The 15,457-nt window shown below is 46.5% G+C and overlaps 1 protein-coding gene across 28 annotated transcripts in view; it reads left to right on the top strand.

Annotated features, from left to right (window-relative positions):
• Positions 1 to 15,457, top strand: part of LOC144694004 (muscleblind-like protein 1) — a 351,759-nt gene that overhangs the window by 265,914 nt on the left and 70,388 nt on the right. For 24 of the 28 annotated variants that reach the window (XM_078564322.1, XM_078564304.1, XM_078564328.1 and 21 more), the window contains 2 exons: positions 11,156 to 11,194; positions 15,090 to 15,284. In XM_078564322.1, coding sequence (XP_078420448.1) covers positions 11,156 to 11,194; positions 15,090 to 15,284 — 234 coding nt within the window. The remainder of the gene's footprint in view (positions 1 to 11,155; positions 11,195 to 15,089; positions 15,285 to 15,457) is intronic. The other 4 variants (XM_078564301.1, XM_078564309.1, XM_078564313.1 and 1 more) reach the window with 1 other exon arrangement.

Here is a 15,457-nt window from a genome sequence, read left to right on the forward strand (position 1 = left end):
TCCAGGATGTTTGCAGCATTTTGGAATTGTGGAACATTATCCTGGTTGAGGGGGCCACACTGTCACTTGAAGTAAAGTTATTTGATGGGTATATAACCCAGTGTAAATCACTGGATGCTGAATTGGGAATGAAAAGCCAGCTGCCTGAGTAGCTTTGGGAAGTTAAGAATTAAAGACAATGGTTTAAAGTCACTTTCAAATGTCTGTCTTTATCGTGTTGCCAATCAGGGATCTGAAACAGTGCTATCTAATACCTTACATTTTGAACTTAATTAACCTACTTATGTTTCTGTGAATTGAATGACACATCTATGGAAGGTTAGGTCATCACTGCTGATCTCTCTTCTCGTTCCTCCTTTCCACTTGTTCCACGGGTGGTGCACTGCACGACCAGCTGAACTCCCCAAATTTCCCCAATTCGACAATTCATTTTATTCACCTTTTTCTTGCAAATTTTCTCTACTAATTTCCTCCCCTTGTTGTTTTCAGATCCCTCCATGGACACCCTGCCCCCAACACCCGATCCACGTAACGTCCTCTAGCCCTAGAACCTTCCCAGGACTCTACGTCCCTCGTGCTTCTCCCTGTTTCTTTCATCCCATCATTGGTGGCTGTGCCTTCAGCTGCTTAGGTCCTAACCTCTGGAATTTCCTCCCTCAGCCTCTCCACCTATCCACCACTTTCGTTTAAGATGTTCCTTAAAATCTACTTCTTCTGTGACTAAGATTTTGGTCACCGGTCCTAACATCTCATTCTGTGCCACAGTGCTAAATGTAATCTGATAACATCCCTGAGAAGTGCCTTGGGATGTTTTACTTCATTACAAATGTAATATAAATGGAAGCTGCTGCTTCTACCTGAAGGCATTGACTCCTCCTGGGGTACGATTCCATGTTCAGTAGTCATCATCTGATGCCTCATGCAAGAGACAATGGCTGCAGCTCAACTGGTCAGCAACCAAGCTGAAGCCTGCTTTTACACGACATCCACACTTGCACCTTTCCAACAAGTGTCACTGGATGGTGATTAAAGCTGGGTATGCTGGCTGATTTTACCCTTTTTAACCCCAGGGGAATATAGCCAATTTTAACAAGTAGTGAACTCGCCTGAAAACAAGAACCATACCCAGGGCTTTGATCTTGAGGTTGTGAATGACTCAATATCAGTGCAAATGCCTTCTTTAGTCACTAGATAAACACACTGAGCCATTGCTGGAACTGAGTGGCTGATTTTGAATGCCAATCAAGTTTAGAAATCAAATCAGACCCACTACATGCGAGTGCTGAGGTTTTTGGTTATTATGAGATGAACAATCAAGCATAGTAATTCAAAAATGTATTTTTAAAAATTCCTTCACGGGATGTGAGCGTCGCTGGCAAGTCCAACATTTATTACCCATCCCTAATTGTCCTTGAGAAGGTGGTGATGAGCTGCCTTATTGAACCGCTGCAGTGAGTGTGGTGTAGGTACACCCACAGCATTGTTAGGAAGGGAGTAATCTCTCTATAATTTCCCTTTCTTTTTATTCATTCACGGGATGTGGGCTTCGCTGGCTGGGCCAGCATTTATTGCCCATCCCTAATTGCTCTTGAGAAGGTCGTGGTGAGCTGCCTTCTTGAACCACCATGTTGTGTGGGTACACCCATAGTGCTGTTAGGAAAGGAGTTCCAGGATTTTGACCCAGTGACAGTGAAGGAATGGCGATATATTTCCAAGTCAGGATGGTGAGTGACTTTGAGGGGAACTTCCAGGTGGTGGTGTTCCCATCTATCTGCTGCCCTTGTCCTTCTAGATGGTAGTGGTTGTGGGTTTGGAAGGTGCTGTCTAAGGAGCCTTGGTGAATTCCTGCAATGCATCTTGTAGATGGTACACACTGCTGCTACTGCGTCAGTGGTGGAGGGAGTGAATGTTTGTGGATGGGGTGCCAATCATGTGGGCTGCTTTGTCCTGGATGGTGTCAAACTTCTTGAGTGTTGTGGAAGCTGCACTCATCCAGGCCAGTGGGGATTATTTCATCACATTCCTGACTTGTGCCTTGCAGATGGTGGACAGGCTTTGGGGAGTCAGGAATTGAGTTACTCATCGTAAGATTCCTAGCCTCTGGCCTGCTATTGTAGCCGCAATATTCGCATGGCTGGTCCAGCTCAGTTTCTGGTCAGTGGTAACCCCAGGATGTTGATAGTGGGGGATTCAGTGATGGTAATGTCATTGAACGTCAAGAGGTGATGGTTAAATTCTCTCTTGTTGGAGATGGTCATTGCCTGACACTTGTGTGGTGTTAATGTTACTTGTTACTTGTCAGTCCAAGCCTGGATGTTGCCCAGGTCTTCTGCATTTGGACATGGACTGCTTCAGTATATGAGGAGTTACAAATGGTGTTGAACATTGTGCAATCATCAGTGAACATCCCCACTTCTGATGTTATGATGGAAGGAAGGTCATTGATGGAGCTGCTGAAGATGGTTGGGCCCAGGACACTACTCTGAGGACCTCCTGCATTGATGTCCTGGAGCTGAGGCGACTGACCTCCAACAACCACAACCACCTTCCTTTCTGCTCGGTATGACTCCAACCAGTGGAGTGTTTTTCCCCTGATTCCCATTGACTCCAGTTTTGCTAGGGCCCCTTGATCCTACACTCGACCAAATGCGACCTTGATGTCAAGGGCAATCACTCTCACCTCACCTTGGGAGTTCAGCTCTTTTGTCCATGTTTGAACCAAGGTTGTAACGAGGTCAGGAGCCGAGTGGCCCTGGCGGAACCCAAACTGGGCATCAGTGAGTAGGTAATTGTTAAGCAAGTGCTGCTTGATAGCACTGTTGATGACCCCTTCCATCACTTTACTGATGATCGAGAGTGAACTGATGGGGCAGTAATTGGCAGGGTTGGATTTGCCCTGCTTTTTGTGTATAGGACGCACCTGGGCAATTTTCCACATAGCCGGTTATATGCCAGTGTTGTAGCTGTACTGGAACAGCTTGGCACGGCAAGTTCTGGAGGACAAGCCTTCTATATTATTGCCCAAATATTGTCAGACCCCATAGCCATTGCAGTATCCAATGCCTTCAGCCATTTCTTGATATCACGTGGAGTGAATTGAATTGGCTGAAGACTGTGATGCTGGGGACCTCTGGAGGAGGCTGAGATGTATCATTCATTCAGCTCTTCTGGCTGAAGATTGTAGCAAATGCTTCAGCCTTACCTGTTGCACGGACGTGCTGAGCTCTCCCATTGTTGATGATGGGGATATATTTGTGCAGCCTTCTCAACGGAGTCGCCTAGGATTTGAATGGCACTGCACACTCACCCAGGGTGAGTTTGTTTGAGGAATTTGGAAGCAGAGGATAAAAGAAACAAAAAAATCAAATGGTCAAAGCAGAAAACGGAAAAGCAAATGCAGAGATAAAAACAAAGAACTACTGCGGATGCATCTGTTTAGGGGGGAGAAATGTGTTTGTGTCGTGCTGCTGTGAATGACACTATGCAGACTACATCAGTTCCCCAGGGTCAGACAGTGCAATGAGACTCTATCTGCATGACCCACATGGCATTCACCATTGGTGTCAGGTCTGGAAATCCTTTCCTAAACCTCCCTGCCTCTCTCCCCTCCTTTAAGATACTCCTTACGACCTACTTCCCTGATCAAGCTTTCCCTGATCAACCTGTCCAAATGTCTTCTTATGCACCCAGTGTCCAAATGTTGCTTGATAATGTTCCATGAAATGCTTTGGAATGTTTTCTTATGTTAATGGCACTGTGGATGTTACATATTATCTAGAGTTATGTAGAATTTCCAGCACAGAAACAGGTTTATGCAGTGATCGTTGCTGATGCGTGAATCTAGGCAGTGAGTCTCTTCAGAAGCCTCTTCAACCGTGAGGGGTGTCCTGCCCTCAACTACCATCTAGAGGCATAGGCCTGGATTTCCGTCCTTGAGGTGGGTAGGGGAAGTTGGGAAAATTCCCACTCAGCCTGCCCGCTTCGGGAGGAAGTGGTCGCAAAGCTTGGCATGGGCGGCATGAGGGGCACAGGAAGTGGGTGGGGAGCCATAACTTGTCAGAGGGGGCATGAGGGAACATGGGGCGGGTGGAAGGGCACAGCTTAGCCTAGGGGGCATGAGGAGGCATAGGGAATGAGTAGATCTTCGTTGCTGGGGGCCGGGTGCAGGCTGGAGTCAAACCACCTGATCCAGGAAGAAGTGCAGAGGCAGCCACAAGGGCTGCTGGGTGCTGAGGCCGGCTGCTTAACAGGCCATGGGACTTTGTCCCAGTGAAAAAAAACACAAAAATGCTCCAACCCTTCACCCCTCACACCCCTTCACCCTCCGAACACCACCCCCCCCATCCATGCCACCTCATGCACCCTCACCTTCCCCATGTCCACTCACGCTCCCATGCCAAGCTCTGCCCTTCTACTCATTCCCTATGCCTCCTCATGCCCCCTAGGCTAAGCTCTGCCCTTCCACCCACCCCATGTTCCCTCATGCTCCCTATGACAAGTTATGACTCCCCACCCACCTCCTATGGCCCTCATGCCCCCATGCCAAGCTCTGACACTTCCAAGCCCATTAATCCACTGTACACTTTCTAGAAACAATGAAAATCACAGTGTAAATGGGATCGGTAAAAAAGAAAGACTTTTAAAAAATTTGATCCATTGATAACTTTCTCCTATGCTTGAAAATAAAAGCCTGGACCAAGCTAACAAAAGTATCAAGAGAGGGAGTTCTAGAATTGTGACAGTGAAGGAGCGGTAATATTGTTCCAAGTCGGGATGGTGAGTAGTTTTTAGGGGAGTAGTTGTCCTCAGGCACCTGCTGCCCTTGTCCTTCTAGATGACAGTGGTCACATGTTGGGGCGGCGCTGTCAAAGGAGCATTGACAAGTTGCCGCAGTGCATTTTGTGGATGGTTCACACAGCTATCACTGTGCACGGGTGGTGGAGGGAGTGAATGTGGCGGATGCCATACCAATCAAGCGGGCTGCTTTGCCCTGGATGGTGTTGAGTATCTTGAGAGTTTCATTCAGGCAAGCAAAGAGTTTGCCATGACACTCCTGACTTGTACCCTATAGATAGTGGAGAGGCTTTGGGGAATCAGGACATGAATCCTTCACCATTGAATACCCAGCCTCTGAGTGTTCTTGTAGCAACAGTGGCCTGAATTTTACCTTTGGCGGGCGCACCCAATCTGCTGGCCTGGGAGCAGCCGGGAAATGGGCCCCCGACCAGGGTCGGCCCCCAACCACAATTTCATGCTGGCTGGCCAATTAACAGCCAGCCAGTGTGAAACGCGCACTGGAAAGCTTGGTACTGCTGAGGTGAGGGCAGGAAGAGGGCGGGCAATAACGCTTCCGTGAGCGCGGATGAGCGCTGCGAGAGAGCTCGCTGAAGGCAGGCAGCTGCCTCAGGGAGCTGGGGGCATGAAAAAGCTGAAATAAAGCTTTCAAAAGCTGGGGGAAAAAAAAGCCCATGCATCACAATCAATCACAACAGCTGATAAAAGTGCTGTCCACAGATACTGATTTATATTTTATTTGATAACGGAAATTTCATCCCACCTTTGGACGAGGTTTGATGAAAACTGCAAAGGCTGCCTGGCTGATTCACCCGTCTGCTAACTGTAAGGTTGGACGGGCCACGAACAATCGGAGACAATTGCGCCATTAAGGAGCTCGATTGACCTCTTAATTGTCGGCAGGCATGCTTCCAACTTTTGCACGTGCCTGTCGAGCGCAATATTGCGCGAGTGCGCGATGACGTCGGGACACGCGCCCGATGTCTTCGCACACGATTTTACAGCCGATCGGGTTGGGCACCCACCCGCCCGCAGGATGTAGAGTTCTGCCCAGCATTTATGCCATTGGTCCATTTAAGTTTCAGGTCATTGGTAAACCCCAGGATGTTGCTAATGGGTGACTCAGGAATGGTCATATGATTGAATGTCAAAGGGAAGTAGTTAGATTCTCTCTTGTTGGAGATAGTCACTGCCTGGCACTTGTGTAGAAGGAAAGTTACTTGCCACATGTCAGCCCAAGCCTGAAGGTTATCCAGGTCTTGCTGTATATGGGCACACACTGCTTTAGTATCTGAGAAGCTATGAATGGTATTGAACATTGTGCAATCATCTGCCAACATCCCCATTCCTGACCTTATGATGGAGGGTCATTGATGAAGCAGCCCAAGATGGTTGGGCGTAGGGCACTATCCTGAGGAACTCCTGTAGTGACGTCCTGGCACTGAGATGATTGGCCTCCAACATTTACAATCACCTTCCTTTGTGCTAGGTACGACTTCAACCAGTGGAGAGTTTTCTCCCTGATTCCTGTTGACTTCAATTTTACTTGGGTCCTTCATGCCACGCCTGGTCAAGTGCTGCATGTGTTATGGCTCAGCGGGTAGCAAATGCTGAGCTGTTCAAATCCCAGAGGGAAACTTGAAGCAACTGCCACAACTATTTTACAGTTTATTTTTATTTCGAGATGTGTGCCTTGAACTCAATAGTAATAAGACCACTGAGTCTTATAGGTTTTGTACAAAACTAAATTAAACCTTTATTATTAAAAACATGATTTTAAACACACACACAGGTTTACAAATTCCAACTATGATAACTCCTAGCTCCCCTAGTTAATATAACTCCCTGTTACACCTCCATTAAGGCAACAATAAAACACATCGATTTTAAAAGACCCAGGCAAAGTAACACGATACCCTGAACAATCGAATTCAAAGTAAGTTTTCTTCACTCTGTGTAGACAGCAACTTAATGCTAAGAGGCTGGAGGCTTTTCACACTTGTTAGATCTTAGAATGCCTTCCTCTTACACATAACCTTATCTCCTTTATACAGGTTTCTCCCTTTTTAATGTAAATCCCATTTCCCAAAATGTCTTTTCAACTCTACTTTTCTAATAATAAAAATCTTTTATAGTACCAATTTTATCAATAAGCTTTTGGAAAAATAAACACACTGTTTGGCTTCTTCTGGCTAAGTGTAACATTTCACCACCTCTTTTGAAACTCAAATTGCTCTGGTTTATCTAAAATTGAAAATTTTCCCTTTATGCTTCATGTCCTTATACTTCAGCCATGTTTACCTATTTATACACACACACACAGGCACACACACACCCCGACCCCACTATTCCATATTAAAATAAACCCCAATAACATTATGAAAATGATTATATTTTTCTGACAATGTGTGGAAGTCAGTGAAGGGCTGAAGTACCCTTCACCGTGGTGTCCTCGAGAGCCAGCCCAATGCAGCCTAGGCTAAGATGAGGAATCACTGTTTGAGGGAAGCCAGTGGAACTTTACTGCAGCAAAACTCAACACCTTCAAGAGCTGAGAGTAGCAAAAACTAAAACCGGAAAGTAGCAGTTTAGATTGGAGAAGGCAACAGTTAACGTCCACCGGAAGGACTTGTAACAAAACACTTGAGTGTGACCCTACTCCATTCTGTGGCGGTATGTTTGTAATGGTGGCTGTTAGGGGCACTGCAAGCTCACTGTGTTTCTTCAGAGCCACCACCGCACTACCCCGCACTCCCCCCTCACCCCCCGCCACACACACTCCCCTGCCTCTCTGTCCATGCCAAGCCACTCTGACAGGTGCACGTTGAGAGTTGTAAACTGAACTGGTAATATGATACCTAGAGCGGGGTAAGACGATGTCAACTGTTAGGCTTATCAGAAGAAAATTTGCATTTGTGTGGTTATTCATTAGACAGGGCAAGGATTATTTAAAAAACTGCCTGACTGATATTGCTCAAAGCATTTGCCATGCAATCTGATCTCCACTCATCTGTTGCTGGCATTAACCCTGATGCAAACTATTTCAAACACAGTCTCTACATGCGAGCTTCTGTATTTCACCTTTACCCTCTCTTAGAGGTATCCAGCCTGTGTAATATATTCATATTTAATGGCCGCTTTGAAAAAAAGGGCTTCATATCCGATTTGTAAGTGGCGCAGTGGGGAGTGTCCCTGTCTCTGAGCCAGAGGCTCTGGGTTTGAGTCCCGCCCCAGGACTTGATGGCCAAGGAAGGTGTGTTCATAACACGGCCAAATAGGTTGAGTATCAACCTGCAAATCCTTCCAACACCCGCCAATGTCAGGTGGTAAGAGTGAGAGAGACTCCTGGTCGGCCATGTGATGGATAGAAAGCCGGAGCCTCTACCATCACTATCCACAGCTCCAGACTACAACATGCCGTAAAAGCGTATGTGTTGCCACAGCGACTCAGACTCCTTGAGTGACCTGTAACCCAACGTATCCCTTCTGACTCTCGTTCTTACAGTTCTGTAGGTGGCAGAGGCTGTGAATGCCTCAAACACAGGAGCAGGTCATTCAGCCCCTTGAGGCTGTTCCGCTATCTATATCTTAACTCCATCCAACTAACTTAGCTCCATATCCTTTTATACCCTCATCTGGCAAAAATGTGTTGGTCGCCAATTTAAAATCATTAATTGAGTTCGCATCACTGCTTGTTTTTTGCAGAAGAGAGTTTCACACTTCTGCTACCCTTTGCATGAAGAAGTGTTTCCTAACTTTGCTGTTGAATGGTCTGGTTCGGATGTTAAGATTATGCCCACTTGCTGTAAATGATCACCCATCATCTGTGTGTCCAGGCAGTGTTGGCTGTGGGTGGGGGCGGGGGGTGGGGGTGAGGTGCTATTTAATTATGAGCAGAGGCCGATCCCACCATTGCCCGAAGAAATGAGCACTTGCTATAAGCTAGGACTGCCCATGTCCTCGGTGCATCCCAATTCAATTGTCAACCCACGGGCGGCCCTCTTAGTGTAATCATTGTTGTTATGTAGGTAAATGTGACAGCAACATTTGCATAGCAAGATCCATCAGCAACAAGGAAATGATTGGTGGTGAATCTATACTTCTGGAAGAGTGTTCACCAGGGCCTGGTTCTTCAAATCATGGTCTCAGGTCCGTTTTTACATCCTAATGGCCTTCTGTGCCAGATGGGCACACCTCCTTCTCCCCATCCCCAACTCCTCCAGGACAAGACTGAGGTGCCAGTTTCCATTGTTTGCTCAGTAGCTGGACCGTTGCTGGATCTCCTGGCTCAACAACAGCAGCAGCTTTTATTTATATAGCACCTTGAGTGCAGTAAAATGTCCCAAGGCATTTCAGAGGAGCATTCCCAAACAAAATTTGACACCAAACTTCATAAGGAGATATTAGGACAGGTGATCAAAAGTTTGGTCAAAGCAATAGGTCTTAAGGAAAGCCTTAAAGAAGGGCACCGAGGAAGAGAAACAGGGAGGTTTAGCAAGGGAATTCCATCACTTTGAACCCAGGCAGCTGTATGCAGAGCCACCAGTGGTGGGGTGAAGGCAGGAGATGGCACAAGAGGCCAGAATTGGGGGAAATGGAGAGTTCTCAGCTCAAAGAGCCCAATGGTGAGAGATTGAGGACAGGGATCAACAGGTAGAACGTGGGCTGTCATTCGAGAAGGCTGAAGATAATTGAGCCATCGAGGCCAAGTGGGCCTCAGGTTTGACCCATAGTCTGTGTGGCCTCAAGCGATCTCAGTTATTTGGGAAGGGGCAGGTGGGTGATGGATACAGCGGAGAGGGAAATGAGAGGGGGATGTGAGGATAGGGAGAACCTCAGCATGACCCCCCACTTCCTGACCATTATCGTTAGTTGCAAAGTGTGCGCGTTTAGACCCTGGGTAAGGAGACGGTTGTGATGATCCTGGTATTCACAAAGCAAACCAGCAGGCACCATCCTGGCTCAAGACAGCTTTGCTAGGTACGGTGAGTCTAACTGAGGAGCTACAGCCCCAGCAGGAATCAGTGACGACAAATGGGGTAAAGGACACTCAATGCTGAGCGCAAGCAGAGGAAACTGCAGCTCAGTAAATTCAGCATAAAACCACAGGTGTTTTTTTTTTCTGAACTTAAATGACATTTGATGTTAGTATTAAGGAACATTCAGAATGTTTAGACTGTAAGTGTGATTGCAACCTGAAGTAATGTGCTATAGCTCTACCTCACAGTAGCATGTAACCTATTTCTGCAGACATGTATTTATCTATATAGAGGGTTTTTGTGTCTCTTTGCATTACCCCCCCTGCGCCCCCCCCCCCCGCCCCCCCTTCAAACCCTGATATTCACATGTTATTTTCTCCCCCTCTCTTTAGGTTCAACTGAGCCAGGCACAGTTTTCTGACTGAACATATGGGGTCAATGATGGGCTCCCAGTTTCCTGCCCAGTGCTGCCCTCGAGCTTGACTGCAACAGGTGCCGAGGGAGCGGCATCAGTTCATTGACCATCTGATTTAGCCTCCCTCCATCTCTCTCACTGGTGATGGGAGGTGAGGGGGTTGAGGGGGAAGTGAGCAGATGGAAACATAAACTCAGCTCCGGTCAGCACTTACCCAAGGGGTCATCGCTTGAAACCAGGAGCCAGCGGCCCCGTGTCTTGATGCCCTTGCAGTGCCATGTGCTTTTGGGCCCATGGCCTTGCAGGGCAGGGCACCTCCTCAGAATGCACAAAGGTGTCGCCTGTGCCACCAGGTGGCAGTCTCGCCAAACCTTGGCGTAACCAAGGTGACATTCCACCAAACAGCCCATATCACATCTCCCCCCCTCCCCACCCACCCTCCACTCACCACCGCCCGCTCACCCTACCCCTGCTCAATAAGGGAGCGAGAGGATCACTGGATTACAACGATGCATGCTCTTTTCCGCTTCTGGTTCTAACACAGCACGGAGAGGAAAGCCATCTGTTTCTGCTGGTTAGCAGGGCCCCTGCCTGAGATGGCCAGTCCCCAGCCATTCAGGAAAGCGTAAGAAACTCCCACAACGTGATACTCAGCGATGTGGGAAATGGTATGTCAGACTGGAGCCCTCGGAGTTGAGGTGTGTATTTGGGACACAGTAAGAGGAGCATTACTCTGCCTCTAATCAACGCTCTACCTCATCTGAGAGTGCTCTGCCGCTAATACCGAGGGTAACAGTTGGGCATGAATTTTGATTTCCCTGGTGCTGACGCCCTTCCTGTCGAATGAGTGCAAGAATACAAATGTGTAATGTCGTAGTGAGCATGCTCAGTAGTAATTAGTGTGCTGTTGTAAGCAGGGAAAACTCACTTTCAGCAATACCTATTTGTTCTTCTGATGTGTTGGCAGATGACCGATGGTGGACAGCGAGGGTGGTGGTTTAACGAGGTAAATACACTGGGAAGGAAATCCGTTTCTACCCATTATTTTTGTACCAATATACAGGTTGGGTGGGGGAAGGGAACTGAAACGCATCCAGTGGGAGAGGTTTCATTCGTGATAACAAAATGGCACTTTGACATCAGCTGGAATTTAGCCTCATAGGAAGAATCATGTTTTTTTTATATTCATTCATGGGATGTGGGAAGCACCGGCTAGGCCATCATCCGTCGCCCACCCTTAATTGCCTTTGTTCAGAGGGCATTTAAGAGTCAACCGCATTGCTGTGGGTCTGGAGTCACATGTAGGCCAGACCACGTAAAAACAGCAGGTTTCCTTCCCCTTAGAGAACCAGATGGGTTTTTACTGCAATCGTTTCATAGTCATCATCAGACGTCTAACTCCAGATTTCTATTGAATTCAAAGTTTCACCATCTGCTGTGGTGGGATTCGAACCCCGGTCCCCCCAGAGCATTACCCATGATCTCTGGAATGCTAGTCCTGTGACAATACCACTTTGCCACTGCCTCACCAGCACAGCACAGCAAGAGGCCTTTCAGCCCATCATGCCTGTGATGCCTCTTTGAAAGATCTATCCAAATACTCCCACTCCCCTGCTCTCTCACCACAACTCTGCATTTTTTTTTATTTTTATCTACCTCTCCATCCACATCACTTTTGAACATTATTATTGAACGTCCTCCACCTCACTTTCAGGCAGTGCATTCCAGATTATAACAACTCGCTGAGTAAGAACAATTCTCCTCAGCTCCAGTGTGGCTCTTTTGCCAATTATCTTAAATCTGTGTTCCCTCATTACTGACCCTCCTGTCTGTGGAAACAATTTTTCCCTATCTACCCTATCAAAACGCCTTACAATTTTGAACACAAGCATGTCTTAATAATGATATCAAGGGCAGACAAACATCAGAGCTTTTTATTAATTATTATTTTTGATGAACTAAGTCAAGCATGTAAAGGATTTAAAACATAATTTTGTCACACATGGTTTTATATAATCTGGAGCTGCATTGTGGAGAGATTGGTGACAGAAATGGGCAGAGTTCTGGGAATGTTTCAGTTGCTATTGAAGTAAATTGGACAAGAGCCATTAATATTCCAGAGTACTGATATGAATAATAATTGAAAGTAAGATAAATTTGCATTAGATTATTCCATGGGTGTTACAATTAATTTCAATCGTTTAGTATGTCCCAATGATAATTCAGTTCAGTAGTTTATCCTGTAAAAATATAAGAATATAAGAAATAGGAGCAGATGAAGGCCATTCAGCCCATTATGGCTGACCTTCCACCTCAACTCCATCTTCCCATACTATCCCATAACCTTAATTTCCTCAGCATCCAAAAATCCATTGCTATCCATCTTGAATATACTCAGCGACTGAGCATCCACAGCTTTGTCAAGTAGGGAATTCCAAAGATTCACAACCTTCACAAATTTCTCCTCCTCTCAGTCCTAACTGGCCCCCTCATTATTCTGAGACTGTGACCCCACGTTCTAGGTACTCCGGCCAACAGAAACATCCTCCCAGCATCCAGTGTGTCAAACCCTTCAAGAACTTTAGATGCTCCACTGAGATCATCTCTCATCCTTCTAGCCTACTCAATCTCTGCTCATAGAATAATGCTGACAAATAGCTGAATAAAACCATGGAATAATTGGAATATTGTAGCATTGACTGCATGAACAACATTTTCATTTCTCCCAGTAACTTAGATGCCATGTAGGTGACCTCAAACCAGAACTTTGGAAGCTTCCTTGTTTAATTACCCATTGAAAGGCTCACATTGATTTTACCTTCACTTTTATTTTTCTGTTCACTATACACTGACCTAAGCCGCACATTATTCTTCCCCACTCCACTCTTTCTCTTCAACTTCCTCTGTGCACAATTCTCTCACCTCCTTGCCTTGAAGGTGCCGACTGATTAATACCGGGGGGGTGCAACTCCCTCCCCCCCCACCTGCCCACCCCCATACCTGTCCGGGCAAGTGCCAGAAACTCTCCAGCCCCTCATTCCAAGCAGCCACTAATCATAAAAGCAAAATACCGCGGATGCTGGAAACCTGAAATGGAAACGGAAAACCCCGGAGAAACTCAGCAGGTCTGGCAGCATCTGTGGAGAGAGAAACAGAGTTAACGTTTCAAATCGGTATGACTCTTCTTCAGAGTCGCATGGACTCGAAACATTAACTCTGGTCACTTATCAGCCTCGACTGAGAATTTGGCCAGGTGGACGTCACCTTGTGACACCAGTTTTGCCTCTTTGCACATGGAGTCTCCACTGATACTGATCTCCACCTCTGTCCTCGGGTGAGAAACAGGATGGTGCATCGTACTCGCCCTCGTTGCTGCCCCAACGGCCAACACAGACCAGGAACTAAACCAGGTTTTCTTCCTGTGCTGTCGAGTTCAATATCGCTTCAAAGGGTGGGATTTACCCATTGAGGTATTTTAAAAAATTCGTTGCTATTCACCCACGACCAACATTTTGATTTTTTCCCAGCAGCTTAGATGGCCTGTAGGTGACCTGAACCCTGAACTTTGGAAGCTTTTCGTTTAATTACCCATTAGACAGCTCACATTGATTTTCACCTTTTACTTTTATTTTATTTTTTTCCTTTCACTGATTGGAAACACCCACCCCCCTCTACCTGTCCTTGATAAGTTGAGTAAGACGGTCAGTTTTCCCTGATAGGAGAATCAGGCGCAACCAGTATCTGGATCACCTGATGCCACATCCAAACCAAATATAATCAGGTCATATCTCCGCTCACCTCTCTGTCACAACCAGACAGGAAGTCCAACCGGCCCAAGATGGGCTTTCCTCTTTCGGCAATGCCCTGCGTCACGAACATGCCATTCGGTCAAGTGATGCCGTTCCCTCCTAAAAGGTCTAAGTACTTTCAAGGCATCCTCTTATTCATAACTCCTGAGAGCAGTGGCTTAAACACTGGTTAAACTTGCGAGAAGCCCAACAACCCTTCGCTTCTTCCAGATAACCATAGAATCAAGAAGCATAGAAGGAGGCCATTCCACCAATTGTTTCTGTTGTTGGCTTCTGGAAAGAGCTATTCAGTTAATCTCATTTCACTGCTCTTTTTCTATAGTCCTAAAAACACCAGCATGTCCTGAATTACATTCCCATTATGTAATCCTAGAATGATACAGTATGGAAAGAGGCCATTCAGCCTTTTGTGCCTGTGCTGGCTCTTTGAACGAGCTTCCAATCAATTTCACTCCCTTCCTCTTTCCACAGAGCTCTGCAAATTTTCCCCATTGAAGTATTTATTTTTGAAAGTTATTATTGAATTCGCCTCTATCACCCTTTTAGAGAATGCATTCCAGATCCTAACAACTCATTGTTTTTGTTAAAAAAAAAATCTAATTTTGCCTCTGGTTCTATTTCCAATAACTCTACATCTAAATCCTCTGTATACTGATCCTTCTGCCACTAGAAACAGTTTCTCCTTATTAACACTTCCAAAGCCCTTCAAGATTTTGAACACCTCTGTCAAATCTTCCCTTAACCTTCTCGGCTCAGTGGAGCCCCAGTTTCTTCAGTCACCCCACTTAGCTAAAGCCCTTCATTCCAGATACCATTCCAGTAAATCTCCTCTGTGCCATTCCTAAGGCCGTCCTAGTGTGGCGCCCAGAATTGGCCACAGTACTGAAGCTGGGACCTGACCCTGTAAACTACCTAATCACTTATTGTCCTGAGTGGACATGTACACTGGCTAGGCTGTAGACTGTGAAGCTGATATGCTGCTAATGTTCGGGGGAAGTCCACAAGTTAGCTGTGAGGAAATGATGACCATTTGGCCAGATAGTTTAACTACTTGGTGATTAAACCCTTGTTTCTGCTCTTTCTGCCTTTCAGCCAATGTTCTCCGTCACGCCAGGCCTAGCGACTAATCCCAATGCAGCCTTCAACCCCTACCTGGGACCTGTCTCCCCAAACTTGGTACCCGCTGAGATTCTACCTAGTGCGCCGATGCTAGTAACGGGGAATCATGCTGTTCCAGTCCACACTGCAGCTGCCGCACAGAAGCTGATGCGAACTGACCGCCTGGAGGTGAGCTCAAAGCCTCCTGTTTATTTTATTCCTTGACGCCGAGGAGTCTTGGTGCTTTACATTGCGTGAAACCACTGTCACTGTGCAATGGCCGTTTTGTGATTGGGCACTGCAATTGACAGCAAAAAAATTGACATCATCGGAACCAATTAATTAGCACTGAAAGACTCTGT

Source organism: Cetorhinus maximus, chromosome 19 (genome assembly GCF_964194155.1).
Source record: "Cetorhinus maximus chromosome 19, sCetMax3.hap1.1, whole genome shotgun sequence".
Lineage (NCBI taxonomy): Eukaryota > Metazoa > Chordata > Chondrichthyes > Lamniformes > Cetorhinidae > Cetorhinus > Cetorhinus maximus.